Here is a 19,386-nt window from a genome sequence, read left to right as displayed (position 1 = left end):
AGATGGCCAAGGAATTATTCAAGAATTCAAGATATAGTGATAGGACACTTTGAGATCAACTTAAGGTGGATTAGTAGGAGAAATCTAGGAAAATGTCTTGGTTCTAGAACCATAGGAGTACTAAGTTTATTATATGGCAGTCACTTTTCATGTGTAAGCTCATAATTCCTCATTACAACTATGTGAGATAAATACTTTTATTATCCCTGAGTTAAGGATAAGAAAACTAAGGTGTAGAGCGATCATACAGGCAGTGAAGAGTAGAGCCAGAGTGTGAACCCAAGCAACTTGCCTTAAATACTATTAATGGTCATTATACAGTGAACATAACCACAGACCACAGTCTAAAAGATAAAGACAAGTGTGATTTTTGATATGCCTTAGGGCATTTGAGGATAGATGTCCAGCAGCTTTGTAGATGTGTGAGTCTTGAGTCAGAAGAAGATCTAGCTGCAGATATAGAGATGGGAGACACAAGCACATATTGGGAGCCCCATCTGTGGATGAGGAGGTATTCTATCAGGGAGGGTATACAGAACAGAAAGAGAAGGCATCATTGGTGGAATGGATAAACAAGGGATGAAGGGAAAAGATGTCTAAGGAGATGGACGAGAGAAGTTGGAAATTCAAAAAAGAATCACGAGTCTGGAAGAGGGATGTAGAATAATAATAATAAAGCAGGTTTCATGAAGAAGCAAGCAATAGAGAAAGTGTACAGAAGATACAATTTGGTAAGGACGAAGAAGTTTCCACTGGATTTAGAAATAGAGAATCTTGGGGACCTTGGTGAAAATAATTTCAGTGGAGGGCTGGGGTGCAACTTGGCTGCAAAGCTCCAAAGAGTTAATGGATGAAAGGAATGGAGAGAGTGTAGACAATTCCTCTAGCTGGGAAGGAGAGTTTTAAGGATTACTTTTTTATATAATGGGATGATGGCTGTGGTATAGAAGAAAATGGACCTGGGTTCAGATGTCAGCTCTGTCAAGTATTAGTTTCATCAGTAAAGTAGTGATAAAAATACCTACATTGCAGATTTATTGTGAGGATTAGTGATTACATTTGCAAAATACCTAACAAAGTTCGTATTTAGTAAATGAGAGCTACAGCCCTATTAAAAATGTGAAAAGTCTGAAGACCTCTAAATCCCTTGAATAATTTACTGAGTTATCTATTGTAGGGTAGGAAAATCATCTAAATTTTTAAGTGTGTTTTTGTTATTTTTGTCTGAATACTTGATGTCATAAGGACATAATCTTAGTTTCGTGTTGCTATGTGAATTATTTAACTGTTAAATGGCAATTTTAACAGCATTATTGAGATATAATTCACATACCGTAAATTCACCCATTTAAAGTGCATCGTTCAGGAGCATGTGTATATTAGCAGAGTTGTGCAACCATCATTAAAGCTAATTTTAAAACATTTTTATAATGCCCCAAAGGAATCTCATACCTTTATCAGCCACTCTCAGTTCCTGCCACTTACCTATCCAGCTCTAGGCAATCACTAATCTACTTTCTGATTCTATAGGTATGCCTGCCTGTGGTCATTTTATATAAACAGAATCATATAATATGGGGTCCTCTGTGATCGGCTTTTTTTCATTTTACACGTTTTCACAGTTCATACATGCTGTAGCATATGTCACTACTTCATTCCTTTTTCCTGGTTGAATAATATTACATTCTATGGATATATCACATGCTATTTATCCATTTGGACTGTTTCCACCTTCCGGTTATTATGAATAGTGCTGCTGCAAACACTGTATACAAGTTTCATGTGGACATAATGTTCTCATTTCTTTTGGGTTTACGTCTAGCAGTGGAACTGCTGAGTTTGAATGGTGGACTCTTAAATTTAATTTTCACTAACAAAACTTAAACATGTTTATTATAAACAATGAAAACAATTTAAAATTGTATGAAATAAAGATAACACATTTCTTTCCATATTCCAATCACACTTTCCTGAGGTAAATAATGTTCTCCTGAGGTTATAGTTCTACTTCCTTCCAGGCTTGGTCTATGTATGTAATATTTCTAGGCATGAAACATTCTGGAAGATTGGGTTAAAATTACAAGCTGGCATGTGGGAGAAAAAACAGTGTCTTCTGAACAAAGACCTGTACTTGGCACAAACCATGTGTATGACTCAGAGACCTTGGGTAAGTCTCTTAATTTTGCTGGACTTACTTTCTCAAAAAATCTTAGGTATTTGGATGCAATCTTCTCTAACCCTGTTCAATAAAGCATTCTATGATTTAATGATCCTGAGGGCCTGAGGATATATTATTAGCTTTGGGCTTATTTGTGACACATGTTCCTTTCAATTTATTTTTCTTTAGAGTTGGTAGAGGGAACATTAGAGGGAGGGAATGGCAGTTACCCTCACCTTGCCAAGAACTGACATTTACTTAGCATGCTAAGCAAACATTCAGAGTGACTGGTGCTGAAAATAAAGTCCTTTTGCAAGTCTTAATCTGTTCCTTTTCCATCTTCTAAGTTTGTTGAATTGATTTTTGTTTTATTACCTTTCACAGGGTCAGTCAGAGTTGCTGAGAGGTTTGCTTACTATGGACCTTGATCCCATTTCTGAAAGTTTAGCAGTGCACATTTCAATGATTCAACCCTTCTGAGACATGTTTGAGGAATCTGCATATGATGTGACTTCTCAAGAGCATCTGGAATTAACATATGTAGAGTACAAATGAAACAGACTTTAACAAAAAGTAGACATTACCTTGCTCAGGGCATAATAGAAAATCTATTTCTGTGGCCTAACTCAGAAATCTCAGAAAAACAAAACCAAACAAAACACCAAAAACGCATATATCGCCTTCTCCTAAAAGAATAAAGGTGAAATATGATCCAGAGAGAAGGATTCTTCTCCAACTACTGACTCTTCCATGCAGTGCCTTCAGGCTGGAGGAGAGCTTTCACTAAATGTAAATTCCCCCTTTGAGAAGTGAGCCACTGTTGTAGGTGACACCTACCACTTGTCATTCCATCAATGTTGACAATGTGCTCATGTGTCATGTGGACAGCATACAATATGGTTCTTACCCAAAGGAGGTGATGGAGAGGCACCTTGTTTTCTGGTTACAGAAAGTTATTACTAGAGGGAAATTTGTGAATTGACTTGGACTGTTCTTGAGATTCATTATTCCCCTGCCCATGATGGGATGGAAGTACATAAAGAAGAATGAAAGAGCATTTGCAAGGTTCTTTTTGTAGCTGACTTTGGACCTAGCGAGAAGAAAGGAAGGGTCTGAAGACTCCAACAACTTGAGAGGGCAGATGTGGGGTTAGAAAGATCCTGAGTCTTGAGCATATATGGATTTCCACTCGTTGACCCAGGGAAACAGCTAGGACCCCTTGATACTCCATGAGAGAGGTCTCATCGAGGGGTGTATCAAGGGCATGGGATACGCTAAAAGACAGTTTAGAGAAAAGGGAGAAAAGAAACCAATGCTATATGCTTAGATGAAGACTCCGGAAAGACAATTAGTAATGTGGAGCTGTGACTTACAGGAGGTCTTTGAGCAGAAGTTTAAGGAAGCCTTGACCAATTAGATGCCAGCAGGCACCTGAAGCATCAATGGTCAAGGCATCCACCTCTTCCCCTTTCCTGATTTTCCAGGTATTATCCCCATCCCTCCTGTTATAATTTTTTTTTTAACTTTGGGGTTTTAAAAACTAGATCATCTTCTGAAAAAGGTTTGGTGCTCCAGAAACTGAGTATTAATGTTCTTCAACCAAGAAAAGTCTGTCTTTTCTGTTTCTCTGCTGGAGAGAGCTGGCTTAGAGGTTGTTTTTATGGGCAACAAGGATCCCAGAAGAAAAGGCTCCAATATGCAAATCCAGGCAGGGAATCTGGTGGGACAGGAAAGGAGTTGCTATGGAAGACAGGAGCAGAAACAGCAATGGCAACAGTCCCTGCCAGACACTACCCAGCTTCTCCAAGTCTGGCCTAGGCAGAAAGTGCTAATGTGGACAACGGTGGAAATGGAGATATACATCTGACATAACATCATTTTAAGGGTTGGAGACAGGGACAAAAGTGAGAAGACTTAATTTGTTTAAAGTGAAGGGTGTCCTAAGGGGAAACAATGGGAAAAGGTTGTACTGTGAAACTATGGAAATGGTTGTCCAGGACAACTTAGGAGCCACCAAAAGATTGTGCAAAGAAGGGAAGGAGAGTCTCAGAATTCTGGCAATTGTAGTGGTGGGAATCTGGTCAGACTTTTTTTTTTTTCTTTTCTTTTTTTTTCTCAGAGCCTCTTCCAATGCAGCCTAAGGCCTACTTACAAGGAACACAGAGTCCAGTGATAGCAAGACAGTAAGAACTTATCAAGTAAGCTATCATACGGGAGTGGGGAGAGCTGGAAGGAAATCTGGACTGTCGCTTAACCTTCAGATTTCACATGAAAAAGGTCTGAATGCCTGAAAACTTGTGAATACAAACCTATATGTGTGGTATCTAGGAGAAACTAGGATGGCTCCAAAACAAATAAGGCCCAAGGCAAAGTAAAATTCACATATATTTGAAAAGTACAATCCAAAATAAATTCCTAGGCTTTTTTCTTTTTTTTCTTAAGCATTATTAGCAGCTTTCAGTTATACCCACAAAGAAACCCTCTCGGCCCAGTGGTCCCTACACCTCCTGAGAGTAGGGTGTGACTATGTCTGGACTGTCTATCCCCAGAAATATCAACCGTATAATAGGCATTTAATACATATTTGTAGTGTGAGTGACATTTTCCTCATCTGGGACATATAAAGATAGGACAGGATGAGATCCTTGTAATTATGCTAGAGGCATAAGAAAGGAAGCAGAACATTAGGATGAATTTGAGAGAGACAGAAGTATCAAAGAGAAATAAGATTCTCATTTCTTAGCCCCATTCCTATCCTCAGTCTAGGCCAATCCCTTCTGTTGGTCAGTTCGTTCAGGTATATCATGTCACATTTGGGCCCCAGAACATTTTGTCCTTTCTCCAGAAGGGGAGACTTTTTAAAATTTGGACAAAGGCTCTGGCTTGATTAGAGAGGCTCCGTATATCCTCCCCCCTTTTAAAGCAAACCATAAAATTCCTCTTTACCCTCGAATGCATTCATTTTCTCTGGAGGAAAGTGATTTTAGGTTTTAGTATTCAATTTGGAACACACATCCCTGCTGACTTAAAATACCCTGTTCAAGAGATCCTTTAAACTTCACATGAGCTTAAGGTCTACAAAACTGAATTAAAGAGTTGAAATGGAAGACTTGCTTTCTCTGCTCTGAGGGGCAAATTTTGATCCCTTAATCAAAACAAAATTCTGCATTCTAAAATACTTAGATCCCTATATAAATATAGGTAGTCTTGCACAGCCCCTCCTCCCATGCTGCCAATCCTAAAATTCATCTCCTTTTATAATTCAGGGGATTCACCATCGGTCTTCAAATGAGAACAGCCTTTTAAGAGGAATTCATTCTCCTTTCAGCCTGAGATATCTATTTAGTGTCACATAATATGTTTATGTGTTTAATATATACACACATGTAACGATAGTAACGCTATTGGGCACTTCATAGTTATCAGGCATTGCCTTTAGCACTTTACAGGTAACCTCATTAAATCTTTATAGCAACCCCATGAGAAGGATACTACAGTTATTGTTATTACATAGATGAGGATACATAAGCTCAGAGTGGTTGTCCTTTGCTCCAGTTTGCACAAGCAGGAAGTCGAGGAGGCAGGATGCAAGCCCTAACACTCTGATTCGACAGCCCACAATCTTAACTATATACTCATCTACCTATCTACTTCTCTATCTATTGAAATTTGACTCTATTTAATGAGGTTTCCTTTTTTCTCAAACAGAATCTATTGAAATCTGACTATAGTTAAATGAGGTGCACTTTTTTTCTCAGAATTTATTTGAGGAATATTATGTGTGATGAGAACAACATTCAATAAGTATTTATTGAGTACATTTCTAAGCCTTGATTCTGGTGCCAATCTGCTTAGATTCAAATCCTAACTGTGTGATCGTAGGTCACTCAATCCCTCTAGACCAAGTTTCTTCACTTGCAAAATGGGGATTTAGTAACACATGCCTTCCAGTATTGCTGTGGGGATTAAGGAGCTAATTTGTATAAAGTGCATCCTGGTGGGTAGTAAGATTATATAAGTAATAGTGATTGTTTCCTTCATCATCATCATCATCACCACTATTACTATTAGTTCTACATGCCAGGAACCGTTTTTGGTACAGGGAATACAAGAGTAAATGAGACAAACAAAAAGTCTTATCTAATAAAATTAATATTCTAAGTATATAAATCCAGAATGTGCTCAATTCCACCATCTCATCTCATTGTTTCCATTTGTTAAAATATGTACCATAATTTTTCTATAAAATTGGAATAATCACACCTACATCATAGGTTGTTATAAGGATAAAATGAGTTAGTACATATAAAAGTTTGGAACAGTGCCTAGCACATAAAAGCACTCACTACATGTTAGTGGTTTTAATTAACATCTATGCTGTGGGTGTTATGGCTTAACGTTACTGTCTTGATTCTTTCTGAGTTCCTATAATCTGTTGCTATAGTGATTTTGCATAGCATTTTCTCACAGCTACTTTCCCTCCAGAGAAGACTGCTTTTGAAATTATGCTTATTCTTCAATCTCTTATTGCTACTCAGTAATATAATGGTTACTAAAGTCAATATAAAGATTTCTCCCAAAACACAAAAAATATATACTAAAGCTAAGGGGAAATATTCATAACATTCAGATAAATAATCAGGCTTTTTTTCTTTTAAGCAAATTAGGTTGTTTCATTACAGAGTTATTTGAATATCACAGAATGTGAATTTTGGAATCGGACCAATCTGGGTTCATTTTCCAGCCCTTCCCGGTCTCCTACTCTCAACCGACCGGGTGTGTCATGAAGGGTAAATGAGAGCTTTTGGAACGGGGCGAGCTCTCTGCCTTCCTTCCTCCTTTACACTTAGAATATAATTTTAAATCGGCTTTAAAAAAATGGTTTTGAATTCTTAATGAAAGAACATTTCCTCCCTAATAATCATAATAAAAAAAAGAGTGAAGGGCAACAATAAATGGGGTGTGTTTTTTCAAAGGTATCTATATATAGAACGCTTTAATGTCAAAGCAAGGGGTACTTTTTTCACTGTGAACCCTTGCATATGTATCACTTTGTGAAAAGAAGAAGCTATAAAACGTAATGTGGCAAGAGTAGCTTCTGTGACTTTGTGGGACTCAATTAATCTCTCCTTATTTTCCTTAATTCAAATTGGGCTTAGTGATCACCTACTCCAAACAGCCCCGGAAAGCCTTTGAAGAAGCTGCTGCATAGAGCGGGAAGGGGTTGGGCCTTACGTACCATGCCCCAGAGGGTTTCCTTTCCAGGTTTTAATTAAAAATGAAATTAAGAATTCTTTAAGATTTTATCAGCCTTTTAAGGGAATAAGAAGGTCAGTGATTTCTTAAGTATCTTTCTTTTTTCCTAATGGTGCTATTTCCCAGATTAAATTGTGCGAACGGCGCTTAAATTCTTTTTCAGGCTCCACAGATTGGTGGTAGAGTGGCGGGGCGATGCGGAAGATTGAGAGGACGTGGTGCGCACGCGCACGCGCGGGGGCGGGGGTGGGGGTGGAGCGGAGGTTTAAGTCTCCGCAGCAGCGGAAGCGTGGGTGTGGGCATGCCTTGATTAGAGTCCTGGCCCCGCCACATACGAGATCAAAACCCACACCTTCCAAGGTTGTTGAGATTCTTAGAAACAATAAGGTGTATTTGTGAAGTGTCTAGCTACTAATCTGTGTTCCAGAGAGTCGCTGCTATTTTGTCTACATTCCTAAAAAGGCACATGCAGGATAGAAATACTGGGACATTAGTAGATAAAAAAGAAAATTATCTTAGAAGTGTGAAGTTACATACAGCTTAGGACATATGCCACGTTTTACAGGGAGCCTATACGTGTTTTAATAAAAGGAGAACTATGTGAATTTGCCTATGGTGACGAGAAGAACTGCTGCTAAGAAGGATAGAAAAGATCAGCGTTGACAGCTTTCTTATGGTCTCAGGGGATTTACCTAGGCTGACAAATATTTTTCACCTGATTTGTGATAGCACTAAAAATAAGTATACATGAGCTCAAGGCTTTAAAGTAGAATGAGCATATGGAAACAATTAATAATGACTAAAGTGGATAGTGGATAGTGCCTAGATAAAAATTCATTTGCTCCATTTCCCTTGATCCTCACAATAATCCTATGAAGAGAAGAGCACAAGGACTATTTCCCCCCTTTTCTGATGAGTGAATCAAGGCTCTGAGAAAGACAGAGTTAGCTAAATCCAAGTGCTTAGTATATGGCCAAAGGAAGGCCTCAAACCTAGACAGTGTGGACATAATCCCCAGCTCCTCAATGACATCAGGTTGCCACCACCTCAAAGAAGAGACCTTGTAGTAATACTTTGCCTTCTACTGAGTTTCCTTCTATAGAGTTTTATGTTTAAATACATTTATTGTGAAAAAAAAATGCATTTAGTGTGGACGAGAGTGCTCACTGTCTGAGAGGAGGTGATGTAATCAGCTGGTGAAAAACCAAAGCCAGAAAATTCTTGCCCTTGAAACATTCACTAAGTACCACCCATTTCGTTTGATAAATAATTCTGAATCCAGTTATGTCTGTCTCTACAGCTTTGGTTCAGTTCTTCGTGATTTCAGCTGTACTAGATTTGCTAACTGGTCTCCCTGCCTTTAAACTGTTTCTACACAGCTGACTGAGTGATCTTTCTAAAAACACAAATCAAATTATGTCTTCGCTCAGCTTGAAACCTCTTCAACAGCTCCTCACTGCTTTCAGGATAAAGTCCAAAATCTTCTGCTTGGCAAGTAAGGTCCTCTATGATCTGCAACAGCCTGTGATTCCAACTTCATCAGCCACCCAGTAACCCTTAGCCACATGGAAATGCTGTGACTCCCAGAGTGTACTATGCTTTCACACGCTGTGGGGCTTAACTCTGCGCTACACTTCCTTGACTTCATCACATTTCTTCCCTCACTGTCTGAGGAGCTCAGTCTCTTTTTGAAAACTTTACGAAAAACCTTTAGAGACTCACGTGTACTTCTATTATAACATTATTATGTCTAGAAGTTATATCTGATTTTGGATTTGCAGACTTTGAGACAGTTAAAACATTAAAGACCCACATAAATTTTCTATTGTTTTTAAAGGAGCAAGAGCTTGCCAAAGATAGGCCACTGTAACACATGGCTGAGGTCTTGTGAGATAAAGATCTTGCTCTATGTTCCAAAGCTGGGAATGGTTTGAGGCAGCCAGGTTTATGACTTCTACAAAGGGAGTGCGTTATACATGAATTCCAAGTTCGGTAGAGAGTAGTTAGAAGCTAGACTAGCAGATGGACCTGTGAGAAGGTAATTGTAAGTTTCCCATAAATAACTTCTTGCAAATATTAGGAATTGATGAAACAAGGTGTGAATGGAGAACACTCCTGTGTAGGTGCTCCCCTTGTGTAGAAGGGACATCTAGTATCAGGCTTGATTCTATTGCTACCTTATGCTCGTCTGGTTTTAGTTACCTTGAGATTAGGTACACTAGAGAAATGGAGAGCCTTTACCGTTTATACATCACAATGCACAGTAATGACTTCTTCATTTACATGTCTTTGAACTGTTTGAGGAAAAGGATGGGTGCTATTTTATTCACCTTTGAATCCCCAGCATCCAGCATTAATGCCTGGAACCCAGTAGAAATCCCATGAATAAATACTCTGCAATGAGTAAAGATGTTTTATGATCCTATAATGCCTCAGAGTCCATTTCCTACCCCAAATCTGCCAACATACTTTAGTCTTCAGCTGGTTTATCTCAGTCTCTGTTTATCAATTACCAAATAACAATAATTAGGATGACCTGTGTAAGAGGACGAATGAAAACATGCCATACATGTTGAGAAAGTAGACAAAAATATTATTCTCTTAGCCCTAGGAACAGCAAAACCTGAATAACTTACCATTCTCCCCAAAGTAGAAAAACCAATTACAACATCAAAAACATTTTTTTTGAAGAGAAAGATGTACTGGATAAGCAGAAGCCCCACAGCAATCCCATTTTTGTTTCACAAAGCTCCAAATTTTAGTTTGATTCCAGGCTCTGGCCATTTCTAGCTTTCCGTAAGTTCTGAAAAGTCAATTACTCTAAATATAATCTGCAGCCTTAGGAGCTGACACTTTGCCAAGTAATTTAAAGATCTTTCCTAAGAAAAACTTTTCGACTGTTTTCTTCTGGACGATGTAACAGAAGTAATTGTGTATACAATTAATTCACTCTTGGATGTTTGCTATCAAATTAAAATGCTGAAAATTTGGGTATTCTGACTGAAATGCACAGAATAGAGACGATTGGCTCTCCTTGCTTCTGCTGACTGGCTTCCATTCCTCTGAATGCTGATTGGGATTAAGCTGGTACACATATCAAGGTGGTTTCACATGCTAACTTTCACAGAGCTAGCTCATATTCTAATCTGAGACAGTAACTGTCATATCAGCAGGTGCATGCTTCTGAAATACACTGGGGGAAATTCTCTAGTGTCCTAAAAAAAATGTGTATATATATACACACACACACACACACATATATATATATACACACACACACAAGATTTTATATATGTGTATATATATATAATTTATTATATATATGATATCATATGTATTATATAATATATAATCATATGTATTATATAATATATATAATCACATATTGCAACTTAAAGGTGAGGCATTTTTTCCATCCTTTTGATTGTTTTTTTCCACTTACACCTTTGTAAAAGTTTCCCTAGTGTGGTAACTTGCACTTTGTCAGTGCTTGATAAATCTTGGTTGGATGAAATGAAAGATATATTCTTGTAATATTGTTTTGAGGGCAGAAGATCCCCAATACTTTTGTTTTATCATAAGTAGAAGTAAACATTACACTCATGAAGACATTGGTTTGAGTTCCTCATCATTTTAGAGTTGATTAAGGGCTTGTCCATCTAATTCTAAGTTTTCATGTACCTCTGACGTTTTATAGGTTATTTAAGGTCACAGTGGGAAAAGCAAGTGATGGTGTCATAAATGGAACTAGAACCTTTGAACTTTTCCTTTGAATTATCTATTGGCTGCATTTCAAGACACATCTGCTCAGAGTGGTATTTTCCATTGCAGATGAAGTAAATAATTTCTGAAAGGAATTACTCAGTTTTCATGAAGAACAGACAGTTATCTAATGCAATGATAATGTACTGACCATTGAGATAATTTAAGGTGAAAGTGTAGTACTTGACAGTGAAAGTGAGCTCTAGTCTGCTCTTCTTTGTTTCAATGCACAGATTCATTCACTCATGGGGTTGTTTCATATACCCATAAGACCCGAGTAAAGCACAGCTTTAGCCATCATGTGTTCCCAAACAGGGATCTGTCTGCTTGTCTGCAGATCTCATTTCCATGTTTAGTCAGTCACTCAAGAGTTTTGAGCTGCTGTTGTGCCAGACACTATGTTAAGTGTTAGGGGTTCAGCAGTGCACAGAACAGACACAATTCCACTTGGTGAGCTTACAGCATCCAGTATGAGACAGGCGTTTGGTTTTAAAATCATATAAATAAATGTAAATTATAAATCGCTTGAGTCTTATGGAAAACAAAGAGAGAGAGAGAGACAATATAATAGGGGACCAGATTTTCTTTCAGGGAGCTTCTCTGAGGAAGTGCAATTTAAGCTTCCATCTAAGATGACCAGAAGTTAACCAGGCAAAGTGTAGTAAGAGCTTTTCAGTTTGGGGAAAGAGCATGTGTGAAGCATTTGAAATAGGAAGGGATTTAGTGCATTTTGTGAATGTGAATAGTGTGATCAGCGAAGGGAGGAGTGAAATGAGGTGTCTGAGAGGCAGGCAGGGCTAGGTCATGCATAGCTTGGATGATCTATTAGTGGCTTTGCATTTTAGACTAATGCAAAAGAAGAGAAAGAGATGTGATCTGTATTTTTAACAGATCACCTTGGCCGCACTGAGAACAAATCAGGAGGACGACAATGGAAGTGGTGAGACCAATTAGGAGTCTATTGTAGGTGGGAGATAATCAAGGCTTGGGTTCAAGTGCTAGAAATAAAAGTAGAGGGGCATGAATAGACTGGAGATCCATTTCGGAGGTAGAATCAATAGGATTTGAAGACAGACTGAATGATGGGTGTGAGGGAGAACAGGTGTTAGGTATGATTCTCAAGTTTTGGTTTGAGCAATGAGGTAGATGAATGTGCCATTTACTGAGTTGGGAAAGTGTGGAAGAGGAGAAAAGTGGGGTTAAATCAAGAATTTCAGTATCAGTGTATTGGTGACAATGTCACTAAAATGGGTATATATGTGTGTATGTATATGTGTATATGTGACTTTTTTTTTTTGAAATGAGGGATAAAATAGGAAAAAAAAAAAGAAAGAAAGAAGGGGAAAAGGAAGGGGAAAAGGAAGGGGACAGAATTAGACTAGAAAATAGAATTCCCAAAGGGGTGATGGAGGGTGAGGGTTGGAGACTGGGGCATATCAGAATGGCTGAAGGTATATAATTGGAAACAGACATATTCAACATTACACCATAATTTTTTTTTAATTTGGGAAAAACAACAACAACAACAACAAAAAAGAAACCCCATGGTCTTCATAATACAAATTACAGAAAGCAAACTGCAAAAGAACTGTATCTGGTAGATCCACATGAAAGGTAGATTCTACCATCTGCTTATTAGTGAGTTTTAAGAGAGGGATGCATCAAAACGTACAGTAGGATGCAAGGAATGTGACTTTTAGGTTCATCAAAAAAGAGCATGGGTTATTGACACTGAACCAGAAGGGAGGTGAGAAGAAGGTAGGATAAAAATAGAGAAAGGAGAGAAAAAATGAAATGAGTGGAGAATTTTTCCAGCAAGCAAAGCCATCTCTGCCATCATGCCTATGCTGATGCAGGTGCTGATGGTCCCCTGGGTTTGAATCCCAGCCCTGCCACTTATTAGTGGATAATCTGGGGCATGTCAGGTAACTTCTAAACCTCAGTTTCCTTACTTATAAAATGAAGATATTGATAACATCTATTTCATAAGGTGACTGTCAGGGTTACAAGGTATAATTCATAAGAAGTACTTAACAAAATGCCTGGCACAGAGGAGAGCTCAGTAAGTGTTAGCAGACTTTGCATAGCTGATTTTAGATGCCTAAATACCAGAAGTCATTATTGTAGGTGTGTGTGCACCTTCTGCTTCCCTATGGCTATGGTAACTTTGCCTTCTTAGCGTCAAAATTGAATAGTCTGCTGTATCAATAAGTCGTTTTTATGATTTGTTAAAAATATAAGAAAATTTAATTAATATTTATGAAGCATTCTAAAATGCTATTAGGCTTCAATTGTTGCAAATTAGTGAAAATGCCCCAGCTGATTACATGGCCAAAAATGTGTTTTCTCATGTATTTCTAGAAATGTTATGTATAATTAAAATTTGTTATTTAACTCCTCTAGAAAGGCCAATAATTCACATTTAACTTTTTCTCTGAAAATATAAAAAAAAAAAACAGAGATGATGTTCTAAGGAGACCCTCTTGATATATCCATTTTCACCTTGAATCATTTAAAAATTTTTATTTTCTTGATCTTAACAGTATTATGAAAACACATGAAGGTATTCTATCTGAAAACAACCAGATAAGTACCTCATTATATGTAGGAACATCATGATTGAGGTTTAAACGGAATGGGAACTACCTTATAGAACCCTAGATTCTCCTTTTATTACTCTCCTCTCTCTGTGACTTTTGCTATATGTAAAGATGAGGTTTTATTATTTAGCATATATTTACTTTAGAATACTGATACAGAATTATATCTAATCTTTAGCCTTAGAATGATTTGTTTACAAAGTTGTGGAAAGACTCAAAACATTCTAAGTCAAATCTAAACTTGGCATTTATTGGCAATATCATACCGAGGGCAATGCCTTAACTTCTCTGAACCCTTGTTTTCTTATATAAAATGGGAATAACTAAATAAAGAGAACACGGTAAAAAGCTACCATGATAACATACCATAAATGTTAAAATTCTTTGTCGTTAGATAGAACCAGCTAATTTTGTAGTTTTGGGCAAGTTGTTTAATACCTTAAGGAGTCAACGAAGTAGTGGTATTAATTTAATATTTTCATTAAAATATTAAATGGCAATAATAGTACCTACTTCTTTGGCTATGTTATGCCCGGAGAATAGTAAGTGATTATTAAATATTATTCAAAAATGTACTGAGTACATGCTCTTTTATTCTTCTGTACGAGGGAAATAGTGCTAATTAAGTTCCAAAATTAATTCTTCTGGAAAAATATAATTAATACCTTATTAAAAATGCATGGGAACCAAGAACATTTGGAAAACCATGTGATCACGTCCGAGTGCTCTGTGATCACACTAGGAAGAAAAAAAAAGGCAGTGTTCTTAATTTCTCCCATTGCACTGAAGAAGCAGAACATCTCTCCACTGAGGAAGATGTCAAGTTCTAGAGAAGTGAGCAGAGGTGGATTCTACCCATTCATCCTTGTGGAAGCACATGCAATTCGAGAAGCTGAAGTGAGGAAGCGCATGCAGTACCTGGTCATCTCAGAGTCAGGGAGCAGGCCTAGGTGGTAGTGGGGGTAGGGAGCTGAGAGAAGGAAGCTTTTGTCACACTCAACAGGGGAATAGTGCCTGGGAGAAGCAGGCTTATCACACAGTTTGTTCACAGTGCTGTAAACAGGTTCCGGAGGCCTGGTGACACAAGAGGAAGAGAGAGAGACGCTCAGTTAGCAAAGACACCCAACAACTGTGCAACTAGCAGCATTTCACCATATGAAAAGTAAACACCCCAAACAATGCCTTAGGTTTTGTGAGGCTTGAAGAAAAAGTCTTTTTAAGAAACAGTCATCTCTGGGTAGAAATGAGAACTTTGGCTGACGTTGGGCATGATAAAAATTCATATGCCAGATACCTCAGTGGAGTCATAGTCAACTTATAAATGTCACACCTTTTTGGATAATGTTGTCTGAAGTGCCAAACTTTGGGATCCTCTGACATGACTCCTTTTTCAACGTTCGTCTCATCTTAATTACAAACTTTATAGAGACCTTCGTGACCCCATTAGCCAGGACATCCTGTTATTTTTCACAGCACCCTGTCCATAGTTCATAATACTTTTTCTGAGCATGAAATGATCTTGTTTGTTTTAATTTATAATTATCACTCTCACTACACCATAAATTAATGAGGACAGAAACAACATTTATTTTGTTAACCACTTAGGGTCAGTCCACATTCCATAAATATTTGTTGTATTCACATATGAATGAATAAATTGATAAAACTTCACACATTTATGTCGCAATTTTTTTTGGGGGGGTGGCCTCACCTAGAAGTCTGATTATATGATCTCAGTGATTCCCCTATATATTTACTTATACATTGCCCCCCAACAATTAGTTTCAGAGAGTTGTCTACCAAAAGGATAAGTACTTTAGTAAAATTTCTACTAAGTGACTTACTCTAGAGATACTAAAACATTATCTAAAATAGCAACATCTTTTAGTTGTTACAAACATGCATAGTAAGATAGATAAATTTCAGCTATAACTTTTGCCAAACATGCATATATTACAAAGTCCTTGGTTATTTAAAAAAAAAAATCTCACAACTTTGTACCCTGCTCTTTTAACACATGGTCTGAAATTGCTACCAGGATCTTCCATTTAAGGTAAGAAATGAAAGATCCAAATTCAAATGGAAGAACTATCTGTCAGTCTGGGTGGGAAGGTAAGGAGAGGGTCAGTAAATAGGGCAATGTCCACAAGGCCAGACCCAGGTGAGGGAGAGAGCACCCCTTGGGTCCACGAAACATCAGGGGCAGCAAGTGGTGGCCATATCCCTGCACAAAGGTGCAGGAAGTGTAGGTGGCGAACTCCACGAAGGCAGAGTCCGTGTTTTTGTAGCTCTCAAAGGGGTCCCTGGTGTCTTATGCCAATGCTTCTTGAACAGAGCAGGGGAGAAAAGAGGATAAGCAAAGCATTAAAAACAAACTTTACCTAATTTATAGTATTTCTGTGGGCCAGTCACGGCTTAGACACACTATCTAGAGACTTAGTTTCTTCCCTTGCATAACATAGCAAGGGACGCCTTGATCTGTTTGTTTTCTCCAACACAGTAGAGGAGCTGAGGAGTGGACAGGAGGAACCCGGAGGCTTATTTTTTCATCCAAATAACTACCTCAGTGGTAAGATGAGCTGCTTTATAATGGAGCTGGCTTGTTCTATCCCAGGGGCTAATAAAATAACATTGACAAGAAGAATTTTAAGGTTTCTTCCATGAAATAGCCAATTTCGCCCCCCCCCCACTTTCAGAAGCTAGCATATATTCTTGTTCACACAAGTGCTTCATTTTCAGAAAAACCGAGTAAGTTTGTCAATTTCTGTTTATCAATTATACAGAATACACACAATTCATAATGACAAACAGCAGCCCTTAGCTGCCAAAAGGCAGCTGTAAGATCATTTTTAACAAGTGTTTTCTATCAATTTTTATAAGTAATTCACACTGTGTCAAGTGATGTAAAAGGAAAGATGCTTTCAGGTATCTACTGAAATACATCTTTTAAAATGGTCAGATATGATACTGTTCTTGATTTTGAGGGGGGCTGTTTTTGCTTTGTTAATATACTTGGCTTTAGGAAGATTTATGTATATTTTTATGGTTTTGGAGACAGAAAGACCCATGATGCCAGTCTGATAAAGAAAATTGGCTTGGGTGATCACAGTTTTGTCTGCGCTGAAAATGGGGTTATCCACACACAAACTCATCTTGAAAAGGGCTTTGTATTAATGTGATACATAACCACCAATTAAATAAGATATGAGGAGGACTGTACGAGCTCTATGGGAATTTTTCTGCATAAGTTATCACAAGAGGACCTGATATTATTTTCCACATTTTTTGCTCTACAATTGAGTCGCCATGGCAGAGAAAGCTGGATTGCCTCCCAAACATCCATTTACTCCTTTTTCTCTTTTTAAGAGAAAGCCAATTTTCCATTAGTCACTTTTCCTGTAGTAAAACTTTATTTCTCAGTCTCCCTTGTAGGTAGATGTGGCCCACTGAAAATGTTCAGCCCATTGTAATTGGAGCAGAAGGGTTTTGTGGGACTCCTCTGATAGCTGCTTAAAGGGGAACTGACTTAGCTAGGACACCTGTGATTTTGCTCTTTCCCATTTCCTCCCTTTGCTTACCTGGAACCTGGATATAATGGCTGGAGCTTCAGTGGTCATCTTGGACCATGAAGCAATCTTGTGAATTAAAAAAACAATATAGATGGGGAGCAAAATGGTCACTATGTCACTGATGATAAGGAGTGATACTATTGCCACTTCTGGAATTTCTACCTCTGGATTTCTTTTATGAGAGATGAAGTATGTTTATGCTAGTGTCATTTTTTTTGTTTGTTATAAATGGGACTTAATAGTAACAGATTCCCGCAAATTGTAACTGATAATCTAATACAAAGAAATAACTATAGATAGGGCCTACCAAAAGGGGCTAACACATTTATTTATGTTAGAGGTCCATCTGACACCTTTGGTATACACCGAAAAATATAAAGAACACTATTTTCTGGCTTTGTTGAGAGCCTGGGACTGTTTGGAGAACCCACTGCATCTTTATTAAAAAATATTATATATATAAAATGGTAACTGATTTAAACTGCCAGCACAGGGCTTAAGAATAAGGGAATTAATGACTTCTTTTAGGTCATAAAATATTCTCATGATGATGTCATTTCAGTTAACATTGTGCTTTCTGCCTAGGAGGGCTGATTTAATTTTCTCAGGCTGCTCTTCACTTGACAGACCAAGAAAATGATGTTACCAATTTTCTCCTAGTCCTTTTACCTCAGTAGAACTGTATTTTGAAACAAATTATCAGACTCAGATCTGGCTAATACATATATTAAGGAAAAAATCCTACTTGGATTGTACTCAACGAAATAAAGAGGAAAAAAACTTCCTCTCTGAATACTACAATAAATTAAAGACAATAAAAATTAGGCTCTGTACATTGTCCAGTGTTTAACTCTTAAGACTTTTACCTATATCCTTTTGGATTCGTTTTATGGACATAATATTATTTCATGACTCACTTGTTTTAGTAGATTTGGTGTTGGGGGCAGACTTAGATAACCTGAATTTTAGAAGAAGGACCTTATATTTTTGCCTACATTCACTTTCAGAATTTTTTCATGGTGGATTGATTCCTTGCCTAGGCTTAATTACTCATGATTCAAAGTCTGATTAAAGCAGAGATACAGCTATTGATACTGCAGGCTCACTTATACCTATTGTTCAGTCTTTCACCCCGTATTTATTTACGAGTTATTTTGCACAGTCACTGACTACTGAGTGGACATTTCCAATCCAGCTTAATTGTGAAAACACTCGCTATTTCAGAAGATGGGTAGATGAAAAACACCAAAACATGGGGCGCCTGGGTGGCACAGCGGTTAAGCGTCTGCCTTTGGCTCAGGGCGTGATCCCGGCGTTATGGGATTGAGCCCCACATCAGGCTCCTCCGCTAGGAGCCTGCTTCTTCCTCTCCCACTCCCCCTGCTTGTGTTCCCTCTCTTGCTGGCTGTCTCTATCTCTGTTGAATAAATAAATAAAATCTTTAAAAAAAAACATCAAAACGTAACAAAACACTTGACAAACTTGACAGAGCCTTCTTATGATATTCACATATTGGTTGTCCTCTTACAACCAAACCACTAAATTAAAAATATCAGTAAGAATGTCCTTCCGAGTGGCATAAAAATGGAGTTGATATTTGAAGATTTCTACCTTCTAGGTTCATTATGGTCCTAGGATTCTATAGTGAATTATGTACCATATAGGCCATGGTACACTATCCAGTAAGTACTACAACAAGCTACAGTCTAAGCATTGGAAACAGCATATAGTAGGTACTGGAGAAATATTTCTTGGAACAAATGGATTTTTTTTTAAACTAGTCTCCATTGAGAGCAATGAAAGAAGATTTCTGGCTCTTTCAAGGAAGCCCTAAGTTATGCTGAATCTTCTAACTCCACTTAAAATTTTAGGACATCATTAATTCTCACGGGTTATCTAGAAGGATAGAAACCCCAATGGTGTCGGAAACTACCGGCTTTAAGTACTTGGTGTGCACGGTTCACGCCTCTTGTGGGGCAGGTTTCGTGCACCTGCAAGCCTGGTGGCAGCAGCGCCCCCCCCCCCCCCCCCCCCCCCCCCT

The 19,386-nt window shown here is 38.0% G+C and overlaps 1 protein-coding gene across 9 annotated transcripts in view; it reads right to left on the bottom strand.

The window, feature by feature from the left end:
- DLG2 (discs large MAGUK scaffold protein 2) overlaps nt 1–19,386 on the bottom strand; it is a 1,159,208-nt gene that overhangs the window by 409,346 nt on the left and 730,476 nt on the right. For 5 of the 9 annotated variants that reach the window (XM_040630955.1, XM_040630959.1, XM_008704379.2 and 2 more), the window contains one exon: nt 14,695–14,850. The exons of the other annotated variants lie outside the window; for them this stretch is intronic. In XM_040630955.1, coding sequence (XP_040486889.1) covers nt 14,695–14,850 — 156 coding nt within the window. The remainder of the gene's footprint in view (nt 1–14,694; nt 14,851–19,386) is intronic. 9 annotated transcript variants of the gene reach the window in all.

Source organism: Ursus maritimus, unplaced genomic scaffold, assembly GCF_017311325.1.
Source record: "Ursus maritimus isolate PB19 unplaced genomic scaffold, ASM1731132v1 scaffold_16, whole genome shotgun sequence".
Taxonomy (NCBI): domain Eukaryota; kingdom Metazoa; phylum Chordata; class Mammalia; order Carnivora; family Ursidae; genus Ursus; species Ursus maritimus.
Note: the sequence above shows the minus strand (reverse complement) of the source record. Positions and strands in the feature narration are given on the sequence as shown.